Source organism: Pongo pygmaeus, chromosome 7, assembly GCF_028885625.2.
Source record: "Pongo pygmaeus isolate AG05252 chromosome 7, NHGRI_mPonPyg2-v2.0_pri, whole genome shotgun sequence".
Classification (NCBI taxonomy): domain Eukaryota; kingdom Metazoa; phylum Chordata; class Mammalia; order Primates; family Hominidae; genus Pongo; species Pongo pygmaeus.
In genome coordinates this window covers 132,446,062-132,463,078 of record NC_072380.2, presented here as the reverse complement: position 1 = coordinate 132,463,078, position 17,017 = coordinate 132,446,062, and the positions used below count along the sequence as shown (strand labels likewise).

At 35.5% G+C, this 17,017-nt stretch overlaps 1 protein-coding gene across 1 annotated transcript in view; it reads left to right on the top strand.

Annotated features, from left to right (window-relative positions):
• The window catches only part of TAF2 (TATA-box binding protein associated factor 2), a 102,399-nt gene extending 88,039 nt beyond the window's left edge, over positions 1–14,360 (top strand). Inside the window, exons 25-26 of the mRNA XM_054498149.2 lie at positions 2,463–2,585; positions 12,955–14,360. Coding sequence (XP_054354124.1) covers positions 2,463–2,585; positions 12,955–13,217 — 386 coding nt within the window. The 3' untranslated portion in view covers positions 13,218–14,360. The remainder of the gene's footprint in view (positions 1–2,462; positions 2,586–12,954) is intronic.
• The last annotated feature ends 2,657 nt before the right edge of the window (positions 14,361–17,017 follow it).

The following is a 17,017-nucleotide window of genomic DNA, read 5'->3' as shown; positions in this document are numbered from 1 at the left end:
AACATAGAGTCAATATATTAAAATTTACCTTGTCATTTCCTTATTGATAGGCATTAGGTTGTTTTTCATTTTTATATATTGTAGGTAATTCTGCACTTTATTTTTTTGTTAAATTATGTTTCTTGGATAAATTCCCCAAAATGTATTATTAGTGAAAAGATTAATGTTAGCTATATTGTGAGATACATGTCTTTAGATTTTCATAGCTCTTGATATGTATTGCCATGTTTTTTGAGAGATTATACCAGTTTATATCATAAGCTTTTTCTAATTTTTAAGGAATAAAAGCCTTTGATAAAAGTTACGACATATGGTAATAAAACAAATATCTGTGTACCTGCCACCAGAGTTAACATGTACATTATATATCATGCACGGATGTTTCCTATATGCTTCTTCCCTGGTCCTGTTCTCTTGCCTTTCCACTACAAGTAACTACTATATTGCATTTTCTTTTTTTGTTTCTCAATTTCATTCTGTTGCTTTTCTTTATAGTGTTCCACATAGGTATGTGATTCTGTATGTTTAGTTGCACTTGTTTTTTGAATTTTTTAAGAAATGGTATAACATGACTTGCTTTTTTTCACTTAGCATTATGTTTCTAAAATTCTTATTGGTATATAAGTTGTAATTCATTAATTTTCATTTATGATCATTATCTGTCATAGCACTTGTCATCAGTGTAATAATTCAGAACTTTTAGAGTAACTGCAAAATAACTCAGGTTTACTGTTTTTGTTTTTTGGGATTAAAAAAATTTTTTTTTTTAAGACGGAGTCTCACTCTGTTGCACAGGCTGGAGTGCGATAGTGCCATCTCTGCTAACTGCAGCCTTTGCCTCCCAGGTTCAAGCAACTCTCTTGCCTCAGCCTCCCAAGTAGCTGGGACTACAGGCGCGCACCACCATGCCTGGCTAATTTTTGTATTTTTAGTAGAGACGAGGTTTTGCCATGTCAGCCAGGCTGGACTCAAACTCCTGACCTCAAGTGATTCGCCCGCCTTGGCCTCCCAAAGTGTGGGGATTATAGGCATGAACCACCGCACCTTTCCAGGTTTACTTTTTAATGCATTTCTTCTATTATGGGTATGACTGTTTGTCCCTTTTTTTTCTGGGTAATGTTTCTGTTTTTTTGTTTGAAAATCCTTTTCATTGCCCATGGTGGTTGTATTTTAGGATGTTTACATTTGAATGAGATTTTTTTCTCTCTTGTTTTTAACATGTTACATTTGTGCTAAAGACCTTATTACTCCTGTTGCTTTGCTTTTTATTTGGCTTTTTGTTTTAATTTTATTTTTGAGACCTAAATTATTTTTTCATTATATAGTAATCTAAGATGAGCTACTAGAATTTGAGAACTTGCTGCAGGTAGGACATGAATCTAAGATACGTTTGAAGACTGATAGGTCATGAATTCTTTGGGTTTTATAGTTGAAGCTTAACAGTTATTTTATCTATTCTGTCCATTAAGTAGAGAGATGCTAAGTGACTTCCCCTAGGTGACATACCCAGGTAGTGGCCAACTAAGGGCTAGACCAAAATCTTAGGACAAGTGAAGGAATGTGACAAGTGAAGGAATTAAGACACAAAGAGATAAAATATCTTACTCGGAATGTATTTCTGATTTTTTGATAAGTTTGGAATCAAAACCTCAATCTCCAGATTCTACCACAATGCTGTTCACGTTACACAATTAGACCATTTTCTGTTTTAAATGTCTTTTGTAATCCCTAAACTATTTTGGATCCATTTGTTGAGTAAATTTTATAATGGTATTTGTTACCAAAATCTGGGGGCGCTGGGCAAACTACTGTATACAGAGTTCCACATAAATAATTAAAAATATGAAATGGTTCCTGCCCCAGAATACAGGGTTTAATTTATATGTTCAGCAAGTCATTCAAGCTTATGTCTCTCTTGAATGCTTATTCTACTCAGACTTAAGCTTACAGGAACCATGACAAAGGATTAAATTAAGAGAGATTTTTAGTAGTTTTAAAATAGTTTTTTTTTTTCTTCTAAAGACACAGAGTCTCGCTTAGTGGCCCAGGCTAGATTGCAGTGGCATGATTATAGCTCACTGCAACCTCAAAATCCTGGGCTCAATACGTCCTCCCACCTCAGCCTCCCAAGTAGCTAGGACCACAGGTACACACCACCATACCTGGCTGATTTTATTTATTTATTTATTTATTGTAGTAGAGATGTGGTCTCAGTATAGTATGATGGCTAGGCTGGTCTTGAACTCCTGGCCTCAAGCGATCCTCCCTCCTCAGCCTCCCAAAGCATTGGGATTAAAGATGTGAGCCACTCCACACAGCTAGTATTCTTTCAATTGTTAGAATTTTACTGTGGATGAATTGCTTCTGTCTTTAAGGTTAGCTTATAAAAACCTGTCAGCCTTTTTTTTCTTTTGGGAAACAAAGAAATAAATCCCTCTTTTTTCTCTTGTTTGGCATTTTAGGGCTCTCGAAATATCGGCCAGCTAGCTCCCGATCTGCTTTAATACCCCAGCACTCAGCAGGCTGTGACAGCACACCCACCACAAAACCCCAGTGGAGTTTGGAACTTGCACGGAAGGGAACAGGTAAAAATAATTAATCAGAATTAATATTATTTTGTTCAAGAACAAATCTATAAATGTAATAGAGTTACTTCATCAACTTTAAAAAACCCTTTAAAAATACAGATCTTAGGACTTGGCTTTTCTTGTAATACATTGAGCTTATATTGTCTAACTTTAAAGACTATTTTAAAATAGACTTTTCTTTTTCAAAAGTGATGTATTCCTATTATAGAAAACTTGGAAATAAAAGAAAATTAGGTGAAAAAAAAATTATCCCCCATATGCCATTTAAAGATAATTTAAAAGATAATGCCATTTAATTATAATGAACATTTTGCTCTTTCTTTGCCATGCTTTTTCTAAGAATATTATGACAAATGCCAACTTCAATAGAAACCATCTAATTTGTACCTTTATAAAAAAGATACAAACGCATAAAATAAAAAATCAACCACTTATCCCCCACTCATGTATATAATTGGTGATTCATTCCTGAAGACTTGATGCTATATTCTCTTATATCATTTCACAGTAATTGGGCTTAAGTTTGTGAAAAGTAATTTAATTCAGATGTGTTTGTTACCTATTCTGTTTCACATTGTTTTCTGCTTATTCTGTTTCATCACTTACAAAGAGAGGATTATAATCCAAGTGAAGTGCAAACATTTGATGCTGATGAACTACCGTGAAACAAAGATTCAGTCCTCAAATTCTGAAGGAACAGGGAGTGAAAAAACAAGATACATAAACAAAATCATTTTTAAAGAATAGTTTGTCCAGAAGTAGACAGACTTTACAATCTGTAAACTTCTGATTATATTCCAGTTGATGGACTTGGCTTATATAAATTATGTTTTTATCTGATATTTTAAACAGTGCTGTTTATTGCTTTGAGGAGCTTACAAATCAACTGTTTTTAATAGGGGACTTTAAACAAAAGCAGCACATTAAACTGTTTTGATGTTGAGACCCCAGACTGTTGATTGCTTACCGTTCTTTGTATGTTCTGTGCATTTATTGGAATAGATTTACCTAAAATATGTTTCAGAAGGAAATCAGTTGGGGACCTTTGCACTTACTTTAATGAGTGAGTTTTGATATTTCTTGGCCCTTCCTGATTTTTTGTATTCTTTTGGTTTTGTTTTTGGTTTTGGTGTAATTTTGAAATTTTACTAGATGTAAATAATTTTCTACATTTTTAAAAATTATGAAGCTTAGAGAATTTCAAACTCCTTCATACAGTTTGAGGATGATGCTTCTGCTTACCTTTAAAAATAAAAATTCTCTCTGAATTTCCAAGAGTCTAATCAATTTCTGTTCCAAAAAGAGTCAGAATACATTTGGTTTTTCTTAGCGGTGTGGCACATTAACCTATTTAGAAGCAAATCTGAACACTTTTTTTGTGCCCACCAGTGTGCCTTTTTATCATTGATCCTTATTGCTTTTAAAAATACATTCTCACTTTTTTTCAGGTCTTTCTTTATAGGCTTTTAGTTCTCATGGCATCATATGGGAAGACTGGGGAGAAAGAAACACAGCCCTAATGGTAGGGAATAGGAATGCATTAACATTTGAGTTTTGGCTGCTATTAGTGTCGGGTCCATTCTTGGCATGAGGCAAAAATGTATACCAGTTAGATGGACTGATCTAGTAATCTTAACTTTGAATATATTCTTTAATGTGACTGTAATTTCCTTTAAATGTGTTTTTGCTATTCAGTACTCTGAGGTCGCTGAGCAAGTCTTAAAATTCAACAGTGATAGTACAAGAATGTAGAAAACCTTCATTTTACAAATAATAGTGTTTTGAAGGTTTATTTGTAAATACATTTATTTTGGAATTTTGAATGCAGTTTTTCTGTAGGTAGGTCTTTCTTCTTCTTCTTTTCTTTTCTTTTTTTTTTTTTTTTTTTTTTTTTTTTTTTTTGAGACGGTCTCTCTCTGTCACCCAGGCTGGAGTGCAGTGGTGCGATCTTGGCTCACTGCAACCTCCACCTCCTGGGTTCAAGTGATTCTCGTGCCTCAACTTCCTAAGTAGCTGGGATTACAGGCATGCATCACCACATCCGGCCAATTTTTTTTTTTTTTTTTTTTTTTTTTTAGTAGAGACAGGATTTCACCATATTGGCCAGGCTCGTCTCAAACTCCTGGCCTCAAGTGATCACCAGCCTCAGCCTCCCAAAGTGCTAGGATCACAGGAGTGAGCCACCAGGCCTGGCGACATTGTTGTATTTGTTAAGTAACTTTCCCAAACTAGCCAACAAAAGCTTTACAACTCCTACCATACATCAGGAATACAAATATCAAACCTAGCACTTGTGTGTATCAACGTTTCTGTGAGAAGATTCACTCAGAGCTCCAACTTTTGGCATGTGGGAAGCACAACTTTAGCCTAACCCAAGTCAAGTCAAATTGGCAGTGAAAAAGGAATTTCTTCTCTTCCTGCCTCCCAGCAGGAGCTGAAGATCTTTTACCATGGCAGCCACCTTTCTTGGGGTTGAGAGTTGCGGGTTTAGGAGGGAGGCAGCACTGGTGAGGGAAGCTGTGACCTCTCTTCAGTCTCTAGGGATTCTAGATTAAAGGTCACAAATGAGGTTTTTTGGCCTGTATCCAGTTCATCAAGCTGAGGCATCTTCCTATAAGTCTCACAAAAGTTTTTGAAGTAGATAACTAAAAATGAAGAGGTTACATATAAAAATATGGATTTCCTTTTACTCTGATGGAGACATTCAGGAAACAAAGAAAAAAAGCAATTCTGGATTTCTAGCTTTTCTTGAAAAAGTGTGAGAGGCCCTTTTAGTAAGGCGTATGATCTCTTATGCTGCACCCAGTAGTCTGTTTACTCATTTATGCTGTTTCTCAGGACAAGGCTTTTGAGTTTCCGGCCTCTGCTTTTTATTTTATTTTATTCATGAGCTGAGATGAAGTCCTAGATGGCCCCCTTAGAGCCAAGGAGCCAGATGATAATTGAGAACTGGAATGTGTTACAGACCTTGTCTAGGAGGGATAGAAAAAGAATATGGGTTTAAAGAAGAGACGGAAACTTTTAAGTAGAGGACACATTATGGTTTACTTTTTAACCTTGCTTCCCCAGTTTTCCCTTTCCTTGCATTTGATAGTAGAATATTTTAGGGCAGGATCATATGTGGGTGTTAGATTAAGCCATTGGGATGAGAAGGGAGAAATGGCAAGTGTATTTTCCTTCATTACTTTATTATTTATTTTCCTTTTCCTGAGGAAAGGAAGGGGATATAAAGAAATGGCCATTATGGTTTCCATGGTGATAGGGATGAACATACAATATTCTCTCCCTTCTCACCACAGCGGCTCCCTGTCTGTTACTGCAGAGCTTGAGGTGACTGGACTGTCTCCCAGGTTGCTGTAGGGATTGCAGTGCTGGAGAGGAGAGGCCAGGCAAGAGGAACAAGGAGCAAGGGAATTCCCTAGTGGTTTTTGTGGGAAAGAAGCGGAGAGTTTCTGCAGCTGCCTAGCTAGGGCTGCAGTATTATGTAATGCCTTCTTGCATAAGTCAGAAAAACACAATTCTGGTAAATTTTTTAATTAAAAAAAAATACTTCTTTAAATCTTGAGAGCTTGCCCTAGAGGTCTTTCTTTTGAAACCAGTATGAAAAACAGACTTTGATTTTTTTATCCTTAAATTATAATGATATAATTCTACTTTTTTTTACAGTGATCTAAGCAATCTGAAGAACAGAACTTACACCTTTCCTAATAAAAACTGCAGGTTTTGTGTTAAATTTAAACATATACCTAAGGTGAATGAATTTACTAGAATTAGCAGATTATTCACGGTTTCTTATCAGCACTTTCATCACATGGGGCTGAAAAGCTTCCACATTAGACTTACATTAAGTACCTCTTTCTGTTTGTTTTACATTTGTTAACTCGACTGCAGCTAACCCTTCTCCATGGTGCATTTTATTTGGTCTCCAGGAAAGATTTTACATTGAGTAGAACAATACAACTCTGAACATCTCTTTTGTTCTTTCCATATAACATGAAATAGAAAAATTTTTTTATTGTGAATTAAATGTATCTCCTTTCTCTGATATATTTGCTGTTTAGAAGAGTGACATGTATTTCAGGTTTCTAAAAGGACTTTTATTAGCCTAAAGATGAGTGGTGCCTGTGAATGGACAATTTAGCAGGCGTCTTGTAAATCCCTGAAAGGATGTGTGAAATTATGTGTGTAAATGTTTGTATCACGGGATGGTAATATATGTATTGTCTTGATAGAGTTCTATAGATGACCTCATTATGCTCCTATGAAAATAAACTTGTGTGTGTCCCAAATCTGATTATAAGGAAATTACACTTTCTTACCACGTTAGATTAGAGCTGGTAAATATTATTTAGGAAAGATAGATAATAAGCAAAACATATATACGTACATATATATAAAAAGAAAAAGAATATATAAACATATATTCTCTATAGAGAGAGAGAATAAAACATACTATATATATATACAACTGTATATATATAGTATACTTATATTCAATTATAGTATATAGTATGCAATTATAGTTTATAGTATAAGTGAAAACTTAAGAGCTAAAGGTTGTTGGTGATGATAGGGTAGCATAGATCATTTGTTCTCCTGTTACTGCCAATTAATGTATTTGTGTATGTGTCTTTTCACATATGCACGAGCATATTAATGGGATTAAATTTCTAGAAAACTTTCTAAAGGAATATAGGCATGTAACACTTTCATGGTATTGCCAGATTGCTTTAATTTCTCCTTTAAAAAAAAGCTTTAGGCCAGGCACGGTGGCTCACGCCTGTAATCCCAGCACTTTGGGAGGCCAAGGTGGGTGGATCATTTGAGGTCAGGAGTTCAAGACCAGCCTGGCCAACATGGTGAAATCCCACTTCTACTAAAAACATAAAAATTAGCTGGGCATGGTGGTACGCACCTGTGATCCTAGCTACTCGGGAGGCTGAGGCAGGAGAATCGCTTGAACCTGGGAAGCGGAGGTTGTAGTAAGCCGAAATCATGCCACTGCACTCTAGCCTGGGCGACAGTGAGACTCTGTCTCAAAAAAAAAAAGAGAAAAGAGAAAAAAGCTTTATTATAGAGAACTGTAAAGTAGTCAGACAAGTATAATGAGGCCCCTGTATCTGTTACTCAGCTTCAACAATAATTGGTTCATTGTCAGTCTTATTTAATCTTACCCATTTCTACCCTTCTGAATTATTTTGAAGTGAATCCCAACTATCATATAATTTTATTCATAAATTATTTAGTATGTATCTGTAAAAGGTAGCACATTAAAAAGTCATAACCACAGTAATGTTATACCTAAAAAACTTACTAATTCTTTTATGTCATTAAATATCCCATCACTAAGTTTCAGTTGACTCTAAATGCCATTATTTTTATTTTTAACAATTTATTTGTTTAAATCAGTGTCCACATAAGGTCCACATTGCAGTTGGCTGATATAGCCTTTGTATCTTTTTGCATCTAACATTTCCAGTTCATACCTCTTTTCTTTTCCTCCCTTACAATGTATTTGTTAAAGAAGCCAGGTTTTTGTTCTGTACTTTTTATTCTAATGTTTCCAACTCATACTTCTTTTCCTCTCTTAACAATGTATTTGTTAAAGAAACTAGGTTTTGTTCTGTACTTTTCAAGTCTGTATTTTATTAATTTTATACCCATGATATAATTAACATGTTAAGTTCTCTAGTTTCTGTAAATTTGTAGTTGTATCTAGAATTCTAATTGGATTCAGGTTTACAGAGGGTGTGTGTTCTTTAGTCTGGAAGCATACAATGTCTGGTCGACTCTTTTTGAGGTTAACCACTATAGATGTTCAACCTAGATTCCTTAATTCATTAAGTTGCAAGATAGTGATATTTCAATTTATACTTTCATTTTTATTTATAAGCTGGATTACTTCTATAAAGCTAAATTTCTCTTCATTTACTATTACCCAGTGGTATAAGTCTATAGGAAAACAAAGATAAATGCTTAATTCTTCTATGTATTTAATAATTTTCAAAATAATGAGTTGTTGACTAGCAATCTCCAATGGTGAGCAGTCATTTTCAGCCTATCACAATTATTGTCCTTATCAGTATTCAATTTGTTCCATCTTTGGACTGAGTTCATTTGACAAGATTTTAACTTCCTTGCAGTTAGACCCTGTGTTTGAAGCTCATCTTGTGAATATTCTGCCATAGGCCTGGAATTAGCCATTTGTCCTAGGAGCCCTGGTTTCTAACTCCTTTGTCCTTGGTGCTAACTAATCCATTGTCTTCTTAGTAGACTTCATGTATCTCAAGAGAAATGCAAGATTTATTACCAATATTTCTTTAATGCAAAGTGTAAGGCCACTGTCTAGACAAAAAACTGGATTCGCTTTTGAAGTGGTTGTAAGTATTCTTTTGAAAGATTACACCTACAAATGCTCAGTTGCCCATTAGGCAGTTGCCTGTGCTGAGAAGTACAGGTTCCAACATAGTGATTGGCTTTCTGCAATCCAAGTAGTTTGGTAGGTGTTTAGGAGTAAATGATAAAACTTCTCTCTTCTCTGAAATGCAGAAGAGAACCTCAAGCTCCCAATAGTGCAGACAGCCAACAAGAAAGCTGCAAAGTCTGTTGATATAGAATGATTAAATAATGAGATGGAAGCTAAAGGAATTTGTTCATGAGACTTTAAAGCTTCTTATTACTTCTTATCACCCGCCTGTGTATTCTGTTAGGTATTGGCCTATTCCCATAATTATAGAATCAGGAACATATTCATGCAATTTATGTATTAAAATCTGAATTAAAATATGGTAGCATATATGGCTGAAACTAAATCAGATAATCTCAATATTTTTGTTCTTTTAAAAAGTATCTGGGTACCAGTTATTACAGAAGATACGGTTCTCCAAACTTGCCTCTATATATAAATAATATATTTAGCTTTTACTTTAGTATTAGTGTTGGCTTTATTACAAAGATCATGAATATAAGAAATAGAATTTTGGGATACTAAAATGTGAATAATATGTGAGCACAGAAACTTTGATTTGTTCACGTGTTCTAAAATATCGGAGCAGTGCCTGACAAAGAGGAAGTACAGGAGTCAAATACCACTTGAATGGATGAGCTGTAATAGTTTTTGTGCATTATTCTTCTCTCCTCAAAATCAGTGACCTTCAAGTTATATTTAGTTGGACTAAGTTCACCTGACATTTAAAAAGAAACACAACTGTATAATTCTGTTATATTCATTCATTCATTCATTTAACAAGCTTTGTTAGAGGGGGCGGGGTAGGAGATTATAGATACTGTGCTATATGTTGGGACACAAAGATGAAAAAGACAAACTTCCTGTCCTTAGGAGGCTATCAGTTTAATGGAAGAGACTCAAAGACAAAAGAAATACAGCAGTCCATCTTGGTGTAGATGGACACTGTAGCATCGTGGTTAAGAGTAAGACTCGAGTCAGGCTCTTTAGATTTGTAGCTCAGGCCTGCCAGTACCACCTTGGGCAAATTACTTAAATCTCTCTTTGACTTAATTCCTTTATCTGTGTTATGCTGTGGAAACATGAACGAACCAGTTCCTTTGGGAAATTTGAAGAAAACCTTCCAAAGAAACATTTGAATTAGGTTTTAAATTATTGAAGAGACTAAAATGTTCTTTGTTTCCTTATCTCTTCCTTTAGGTTGCAGCTTAACCATTACTTTCCTGGAGAACTTTGCCTCTCTAATCCCCCTCTTCCCCCAACTAATTTAAGTGCCCTGTTGTGCTCCTGTTTCACTTTATGTTTTGCCTTTTTATTACTCAAGTTCACTTACTCAATTTATTTCTTCTTTGCTAGTCTGTAAGCTCCTAGGAGGGAGAAGTGCTGATGTCTGTCTAGTTTATCAATATTTTCCCCAGTTCCAATATAGTTTCTGATGTTTATTAAATGAGTGTATCAGTTAGACAAGAAATAAGGAAAGAAGGACATCCCAAGCATAGGGAATAGCATTTAGAAATACACAGTGTTGTGAAAGGTTTAGCCTAGAGTAGTATATAGAAAGGAAGAATGGAAGGCTGGAAAGGTAACTTCAGGACAGATTATGAACTGTCAATAAATAAAATTAGTACTGCAATGTAATTTTTAGAAAGCTTCTGTGGTGATGTCTGTTTTGGTGAAAACTATGATTTGGGGGCTGGTTTGGATCAAACTTAGTGCTGAGAAATTTACTTTTTTAGAAAAAGAAACTACATTGAAATCTATTTTAGTGAAAAGCCTTTTCTTTTTTTTAGCTAGTTTGGATTAATATATATAATATATTTTTTCAGAAATTCCTACACTGAAGTCCAAGGAGTTTATCTTTTGTACTGTCAGTAGAACCAACCGGGTTTTTAAGCAGATTAAAAGCAGCTTTGTTTAGGAAGACCATGATGCAGCAGGGTTTCCCAGCCTGGACAGTGTTGACATTTTAGGCATAATTCGTTGTTGGGGGTATAGGGGTGTCTTGTGCATTTTAAGATGTTTGCCAGCATCTCTGGCCTCTACTCGTAGGATGTCAGTAACAAAATGTCTCTGAACATAGCCAAGTAACCCTTTGGGGGCAAAATCACCCCTGGTGTTCTGAGAACCACTGCTGTGAACTACATATACATTAGACACTTAACCCATAAGATACTTCAGGTAGAGAAACCTTAGTGACTAGGAGGAGACTAGTACCTAGTATCTATAATACTAGTACCCATAATCCAGATGAGGTGAGGTGGTCTGAATTAATACAGTTGCAGACAGGATTAGGATTGGGGGGGGCGGATTTAAGAGATATTTATGAGAATCAACAATATTTGGTAACCACTAGCTCTGGAAGGGAGGGAATCTGAAATGAATCTTAGGCTTAAGTTGGCTGCATATAAAGCAATACCATTAACCTATAAATATAGAGAGAGATTTGTTTCTCAGAGTATGGCCCAAGGATTATAGGCCTGTAGGTCTGGAGGAAAAAGCAAATCTGTACACTAGAGTTGGAGAACTACTATTGTAGATTCCTAGACGGATAGAATGTTAAAACTGTAGAGAACCTTTGAGGACATTTGATCTAGATTTTTAGATGATGAACTAGGCCCAGAGAGATGAAATATAGCTAAAGGCTAACAGGACAACCTAGTCTAGAGTATGGGCCTTCTAATTCTGTTTCTTTCTTTGTACTGACACTACTCTCATCTGTGTAGAGAGACAGATGTTCCCTTTATGGACTCCCCACCTTTTCTGGGTTTCTTAAGCTGTGCGTTCTGAATCTTCTTAGGGTTCATTTGTCTATCCCTAGAAATTGTCTTAAGGAGCTATACAAGTGTTTGATTTTCACTGAGATACCATTATCAGTAGCTAGAATAGCATGTTTATGTGTATATCAGTTGTTCTCCAGATGGCACAAAGAAAATAGAGTCATCATTTGGTATATGCAGGGGGGATTAGTTCCAAGACCCTACCCTGGTATACAAAAATCCATGCATACTCAAGTCCTGCAGTCAGCCCATATGAAAAACCAGCTCTTCTATCTATATGCAGGTTTTGCATCCTTCAAATCTGTATTTTCAATCTGCGTTTGGTTAAAAACAAAAAAAGTTCACATATAAATGGGCTCATGCAGTTCAAACCCATGTCGTTCAAGGGTCAACTGTACTGTCGTCTTCCCCTCCCCAATACCTTAGAGCAATTGAATGAGTTACGTAATTGAGTGAGTTATGTTTTCATTGACCAGTGTTGGTCGTTTTTTGTTTGTTTGTTTATTAAGATGGAGTCTCACTCTATCACCCAGGCTGGAGTGCAGTGGCACGATCTCAGCTCACTGCAACCTCAGCCTCCCAGGTTCAAGTGATTCTCCTGCCTCAGCCTCCCGAGTACCTGGGATTACAGGCACCCGCCACCATGCCCGGCTAATTTTTGTATTTTTGGTAAAGATAGAGTTTCACCAGGTCGGCCAGGCTGGTTTCGAACTCCTGACCTCAAGTGATCCACCCGCCTTGGCCTCCCAAAGTGCTGGGATTACAGGAGTGAGCCACTGCGCCCGGACGCAGTGTGGGTCTTAACCTGTAACACCATGTGTAATATTGTTTTTTCATAATACTTAGAAAATATTAATTTTTAAAAGATGATTTGGTAACACACTGGTATATGGCCAAATTTGTATAGACTATAAGGAACTATATATTCAACTTCGTGGCCACAATGCTGAAAAACTCTGTGTGTAACTAATTACATGTCTTATTTAAATACTTCTCCCATTCCTGATAGAAGTGATAAAAACTAAGGAATCCCTCTTTACATACTGTCATCAGCTTCCTCTTTCTTTAGTCTGGCTTTTCTTATCATCAGCAGGAATTCATTTGGGTATTTTTAATCTTGAAGGTAAAGAACAAGCACCTTTGGAGATGAGTATGCATCCAGTGGCAAGCACTCCACTCTCAGTCTTTACTAAGGAATCTACAGCCTCCAAACACAGTGACCACCATCACCACCATCACCATGAGCACAAGAAAAAGAAGAAGAAGCACAAACATAAGCACAAACACAAGCATAAGCATGACAGTAAAGAAAAGGACAAGGAGCCTTTCACTTTCTCCAGCCCTGCCAGTGGCAGGTCTATTCGTTCTCCTTCCCTTTCAGACTGAGAAGGGGACAAAGAGACCTTTCCTTTCATGTCCAGAAGAATGTATGTAACTAAAGCTTTGTCCTCTGTGAAGAATGATAAAAGGGAGGGGGAAAGGATTCGCCTCTCCTACAGAAATTCTGAATTCATTTAAGTTCTAAGCATTTGATTTACATTATTTATACAGTTGGGATCTAATTAGGAAAATGTGTTTTGTAGTTCTGGATAAACTATTTCATCCGCTGTTTCCTCCCCAAAACACACACACAGAGCAAACTCCCTTTCATAAAAGCCCCTCATATCCACTGGCAGTCCCCGTTCGCATCATGGCCTCCATGTGTACCGCCAAAGTCAATTATGTTTGAAAGCCTTTGGTGAATGTTATGGGGCAAAGTTATGATTTACATAGAAGCAACTGCCAAATCTGTGGTGCAACCACTATCTCCAGTGAAATATTGTATAACACCATTTGGAACTACTGAAAAGACAGTGGCTTTTCTACAGTACTCTTCCTTATTGCACCATTTTTGTATTAACCATAGAAACTAAGCATCAGAATTTATGAACAAAGAATATGTTATTTTTCCTTTTGCTCTAAAATACTGAGATTTGGGGAAGCAATTCTTTTTTTAAAAAACTTTGAATAACTATCTTTTGGTAACACATTCGGCGGTTATGATGTTGGAATTTAGCAGAACTATCAAATCCAAAATTATTTTCAAATCAAGATGTTTAAATTATAAGTTTTTTTGTTTTGTTTTCCAGTAAGTAGAAATGAAAATATTCATATGTAAAATATGTTTTGCTTAATGTGGACAGTTTACACACCCAACACGTACTCTTTCCCAAGTTATTTCTGTATGACACAAAGTATGATACCTTTAAAAAGGTGAGCTTATATATTAACCTGGAAATAGACAATTTGGCTCTCATACCATAAGCATTTAAAAACATGAAATATTTTCATTGTATGGTGGTGTGTTTTTATTTTTATTTCTGAATTTTCCATGTGCTTTAATATTTGTTTAAGAATATTTTTTCTATCTGTTCAATTTTTATCATTCCCCTTATCATTAGAAAGTTTGACAAAAATACTTGAATCTTGGACCTCTAAATATACTTTTAGTTGTGTTTAACTTGTTTAATAAATAACTTTTTAAGTTGATCATTCTGTCTTTGTAGCTTTTTATATTTTGTGTTACCTCCTTGTGTGTGTATATATAATAAACCTGTCCACATACTTTGCAGAGAGCTTTGTTAATAGGTGGGATTTTTAGCTGGCCTCACTAGGAGGAATGATTTCAGTAGGCTGAGATAGGGTAAAGTTCTCTCAGCAGAAGAAACAGTATCTTCAAAGGTATGTAGGAAAGCAAGGGTGTGTTCAGGAATTAGAAGGCTGTGCAGTTGGCCTGGAGTATAAGTGCAAAGGGAATATGATCAGATGTTGAAGGGCCTAAATGACAGTTATTTAAAGTTTCAATTAATTGAATGTTGTCCAACTGAAATTATTTTTGGAAAATAGGATATTTTAGAGTGTATAGTGATACCATATATAGAATTCCCAACTTTGAAAATTCTAAGCACACATTTCAAAATAATTACTTGTGTTATAGGAAGACATTGATAAATAATAGCTTGCTATTATAATTCAGGCACCTCTTGTATGCTAGGCATTGTACCAGGAACCTTATGTTATGTATATTATTTCTTTATCAGATGTTTATATTAGATGTTTCTTCCAGGGAACTTCTTTTTATGGTGAACTCTTGATTATTTACGCTTCGGGTTGGGAGCAGACAATGCAAAAGGTATTTTATTCACATTTTTGAAATAGATAATTAAACACAATGCAGTTTCAGTCTAAGTCTCCCAGTCTCCTTTCCCAGAGGCAGTAATTTTTGACAGTATTATATATATCTTTCCAGCACTAGTCTATATATATATTTCCATATATTTTTACAGTATGTACAGATATTTTAAAACAAGCAGTAGCATATAATACAGACTTGCAGAAATTGTTTTTTTTTTTAAATTATGCTTTATCTTTTATGGCTTTTGCATGTTATGTCATAGTTACAAAGATCTTCCTCATTCTACGATTATATAATCTTTCACTTTTTTGGAATGTTCTTAAAATTTTATGTTTCAGGTTTACGTTCTTCATCCAACTTGAATCCATCTGCAGTTTATTTTAACAAAAAAATAGGGGTTCAACTTTTTTTTTCCTTCTATTTAATTTTTTTTTTTTTGGTAGAGACAGGGTCTCACCATGTTGCCCAGGCTGGTCTTGAACTTCTGGCCACAGGCCATCCTCCCACCTCAACCTCCCAAAGCATTGGGATTACAGGCATGAACCACCACACCCAGCCTTGTCTCAACATATTTTTTAAGTTCCCTTTTAATTTCTTCATTGACTCATTGGTAGTTCATGCGTTCAAGAGCATGTTGTTTAATTTCCACATACTTAACGAATTTTCTGAAGTTCTCATTTTGACTTCTAGTTTCATAATTGTAGTCAGAAAAATATGATTTCAAGTAGAATTTTCAGAATTTTGAAATGAACTGAAATTTAATTGAATTGACAGAAATCAAGAAGATTTCAGTCTTCTTAAATTTGCTGAAGCTTGTTTTGTGCCCTAACGTGTTAGATTCTGGAGAATGGTTCATATGTGCTCCAGAAGAATGTATACTCTGTTGCTGTTGGATTGAATGTTTTGTATATGTCTGTTAGGTACATTTGGTCTAAAGTGTTAAAGTTCAGTGTTTCCTTGTTACATGTCTGAATATCTGTCCATTGTTGAAAGTTGGGTATTGAAGCCTCCTTCAGTATCTCCTGCAATATTGTATTGCAGTCTATCTCTCCTTTAGATCCTTTAATATTTCTCTTATGTATAGTATTAAGATGCTTTGAGGTTGAGTGCATATATGTTTACAATTGTTATACCTTCTGAATGAATTGGCCCTTTTGTCATTGTGTCCTTTGCCTCTTTTTTATAGTTTTTGGCTCGAATTCTATTTTGTCTGATATAATTTTTAATGTCACCCTGATATGTATACTATTTGGACTATTTTTATCATCAAAGTATGGTTTTCTTAACAATTATATATTATTCTAGAAATTTTATTACTACTTAAAAATCAGGGCTTAAAAGTATTTTTACTGTGCCGGGTGCAGTGGCTTACGCCTGTAATCCCAGCACTTTGGGAGGCCGAGGCAGGCAGATCACAAGGTCAGGAGTTTGAGACCAGCCTGACCAACATGGTGAAACCCCGTCTCTACTAAAAATACAAAAATTAGCCAGGCATGGTGGCGCGTGCCTGTAATCCCAGCTACTCAGGAGGCTGAGGTAGGAAAATCGCTTGAACCCAGGAGGCAGAGGTTACAGTGAGCCGAGATTATGCCACTGCACTCTGGCCTGGGCGACAGAGCGAAGAGCGAGACTCCATCTCAAGATATATGTGTGTGTGTGTGTGTATATATATATATTTTTTTTACTGTTTAGTAAAACGACAATAATTAATGAGACCTCCTTTGTTCATCATACTAGAATATTGTGGCTTTATGAAATTTCCAAGCAACTGCTGTTCCATATGCAAATTTTTTAACTTATTACCTGTGTAACTTAACCACAGTAATTGAATGCCAATCCACTCAGCATTGCTTCTTCCTGAAACAAACTCACTTTACTTGGTTTAGTCCAGTAATCTCTAAACATTTTTGGTTTTTTATTCCATTTATTTTCTTTAAAAAATGAATGTACCTATCTAATGTATGTATATTTATTATATGTAAGTATATATGTATTAATATAGTATGTTCAT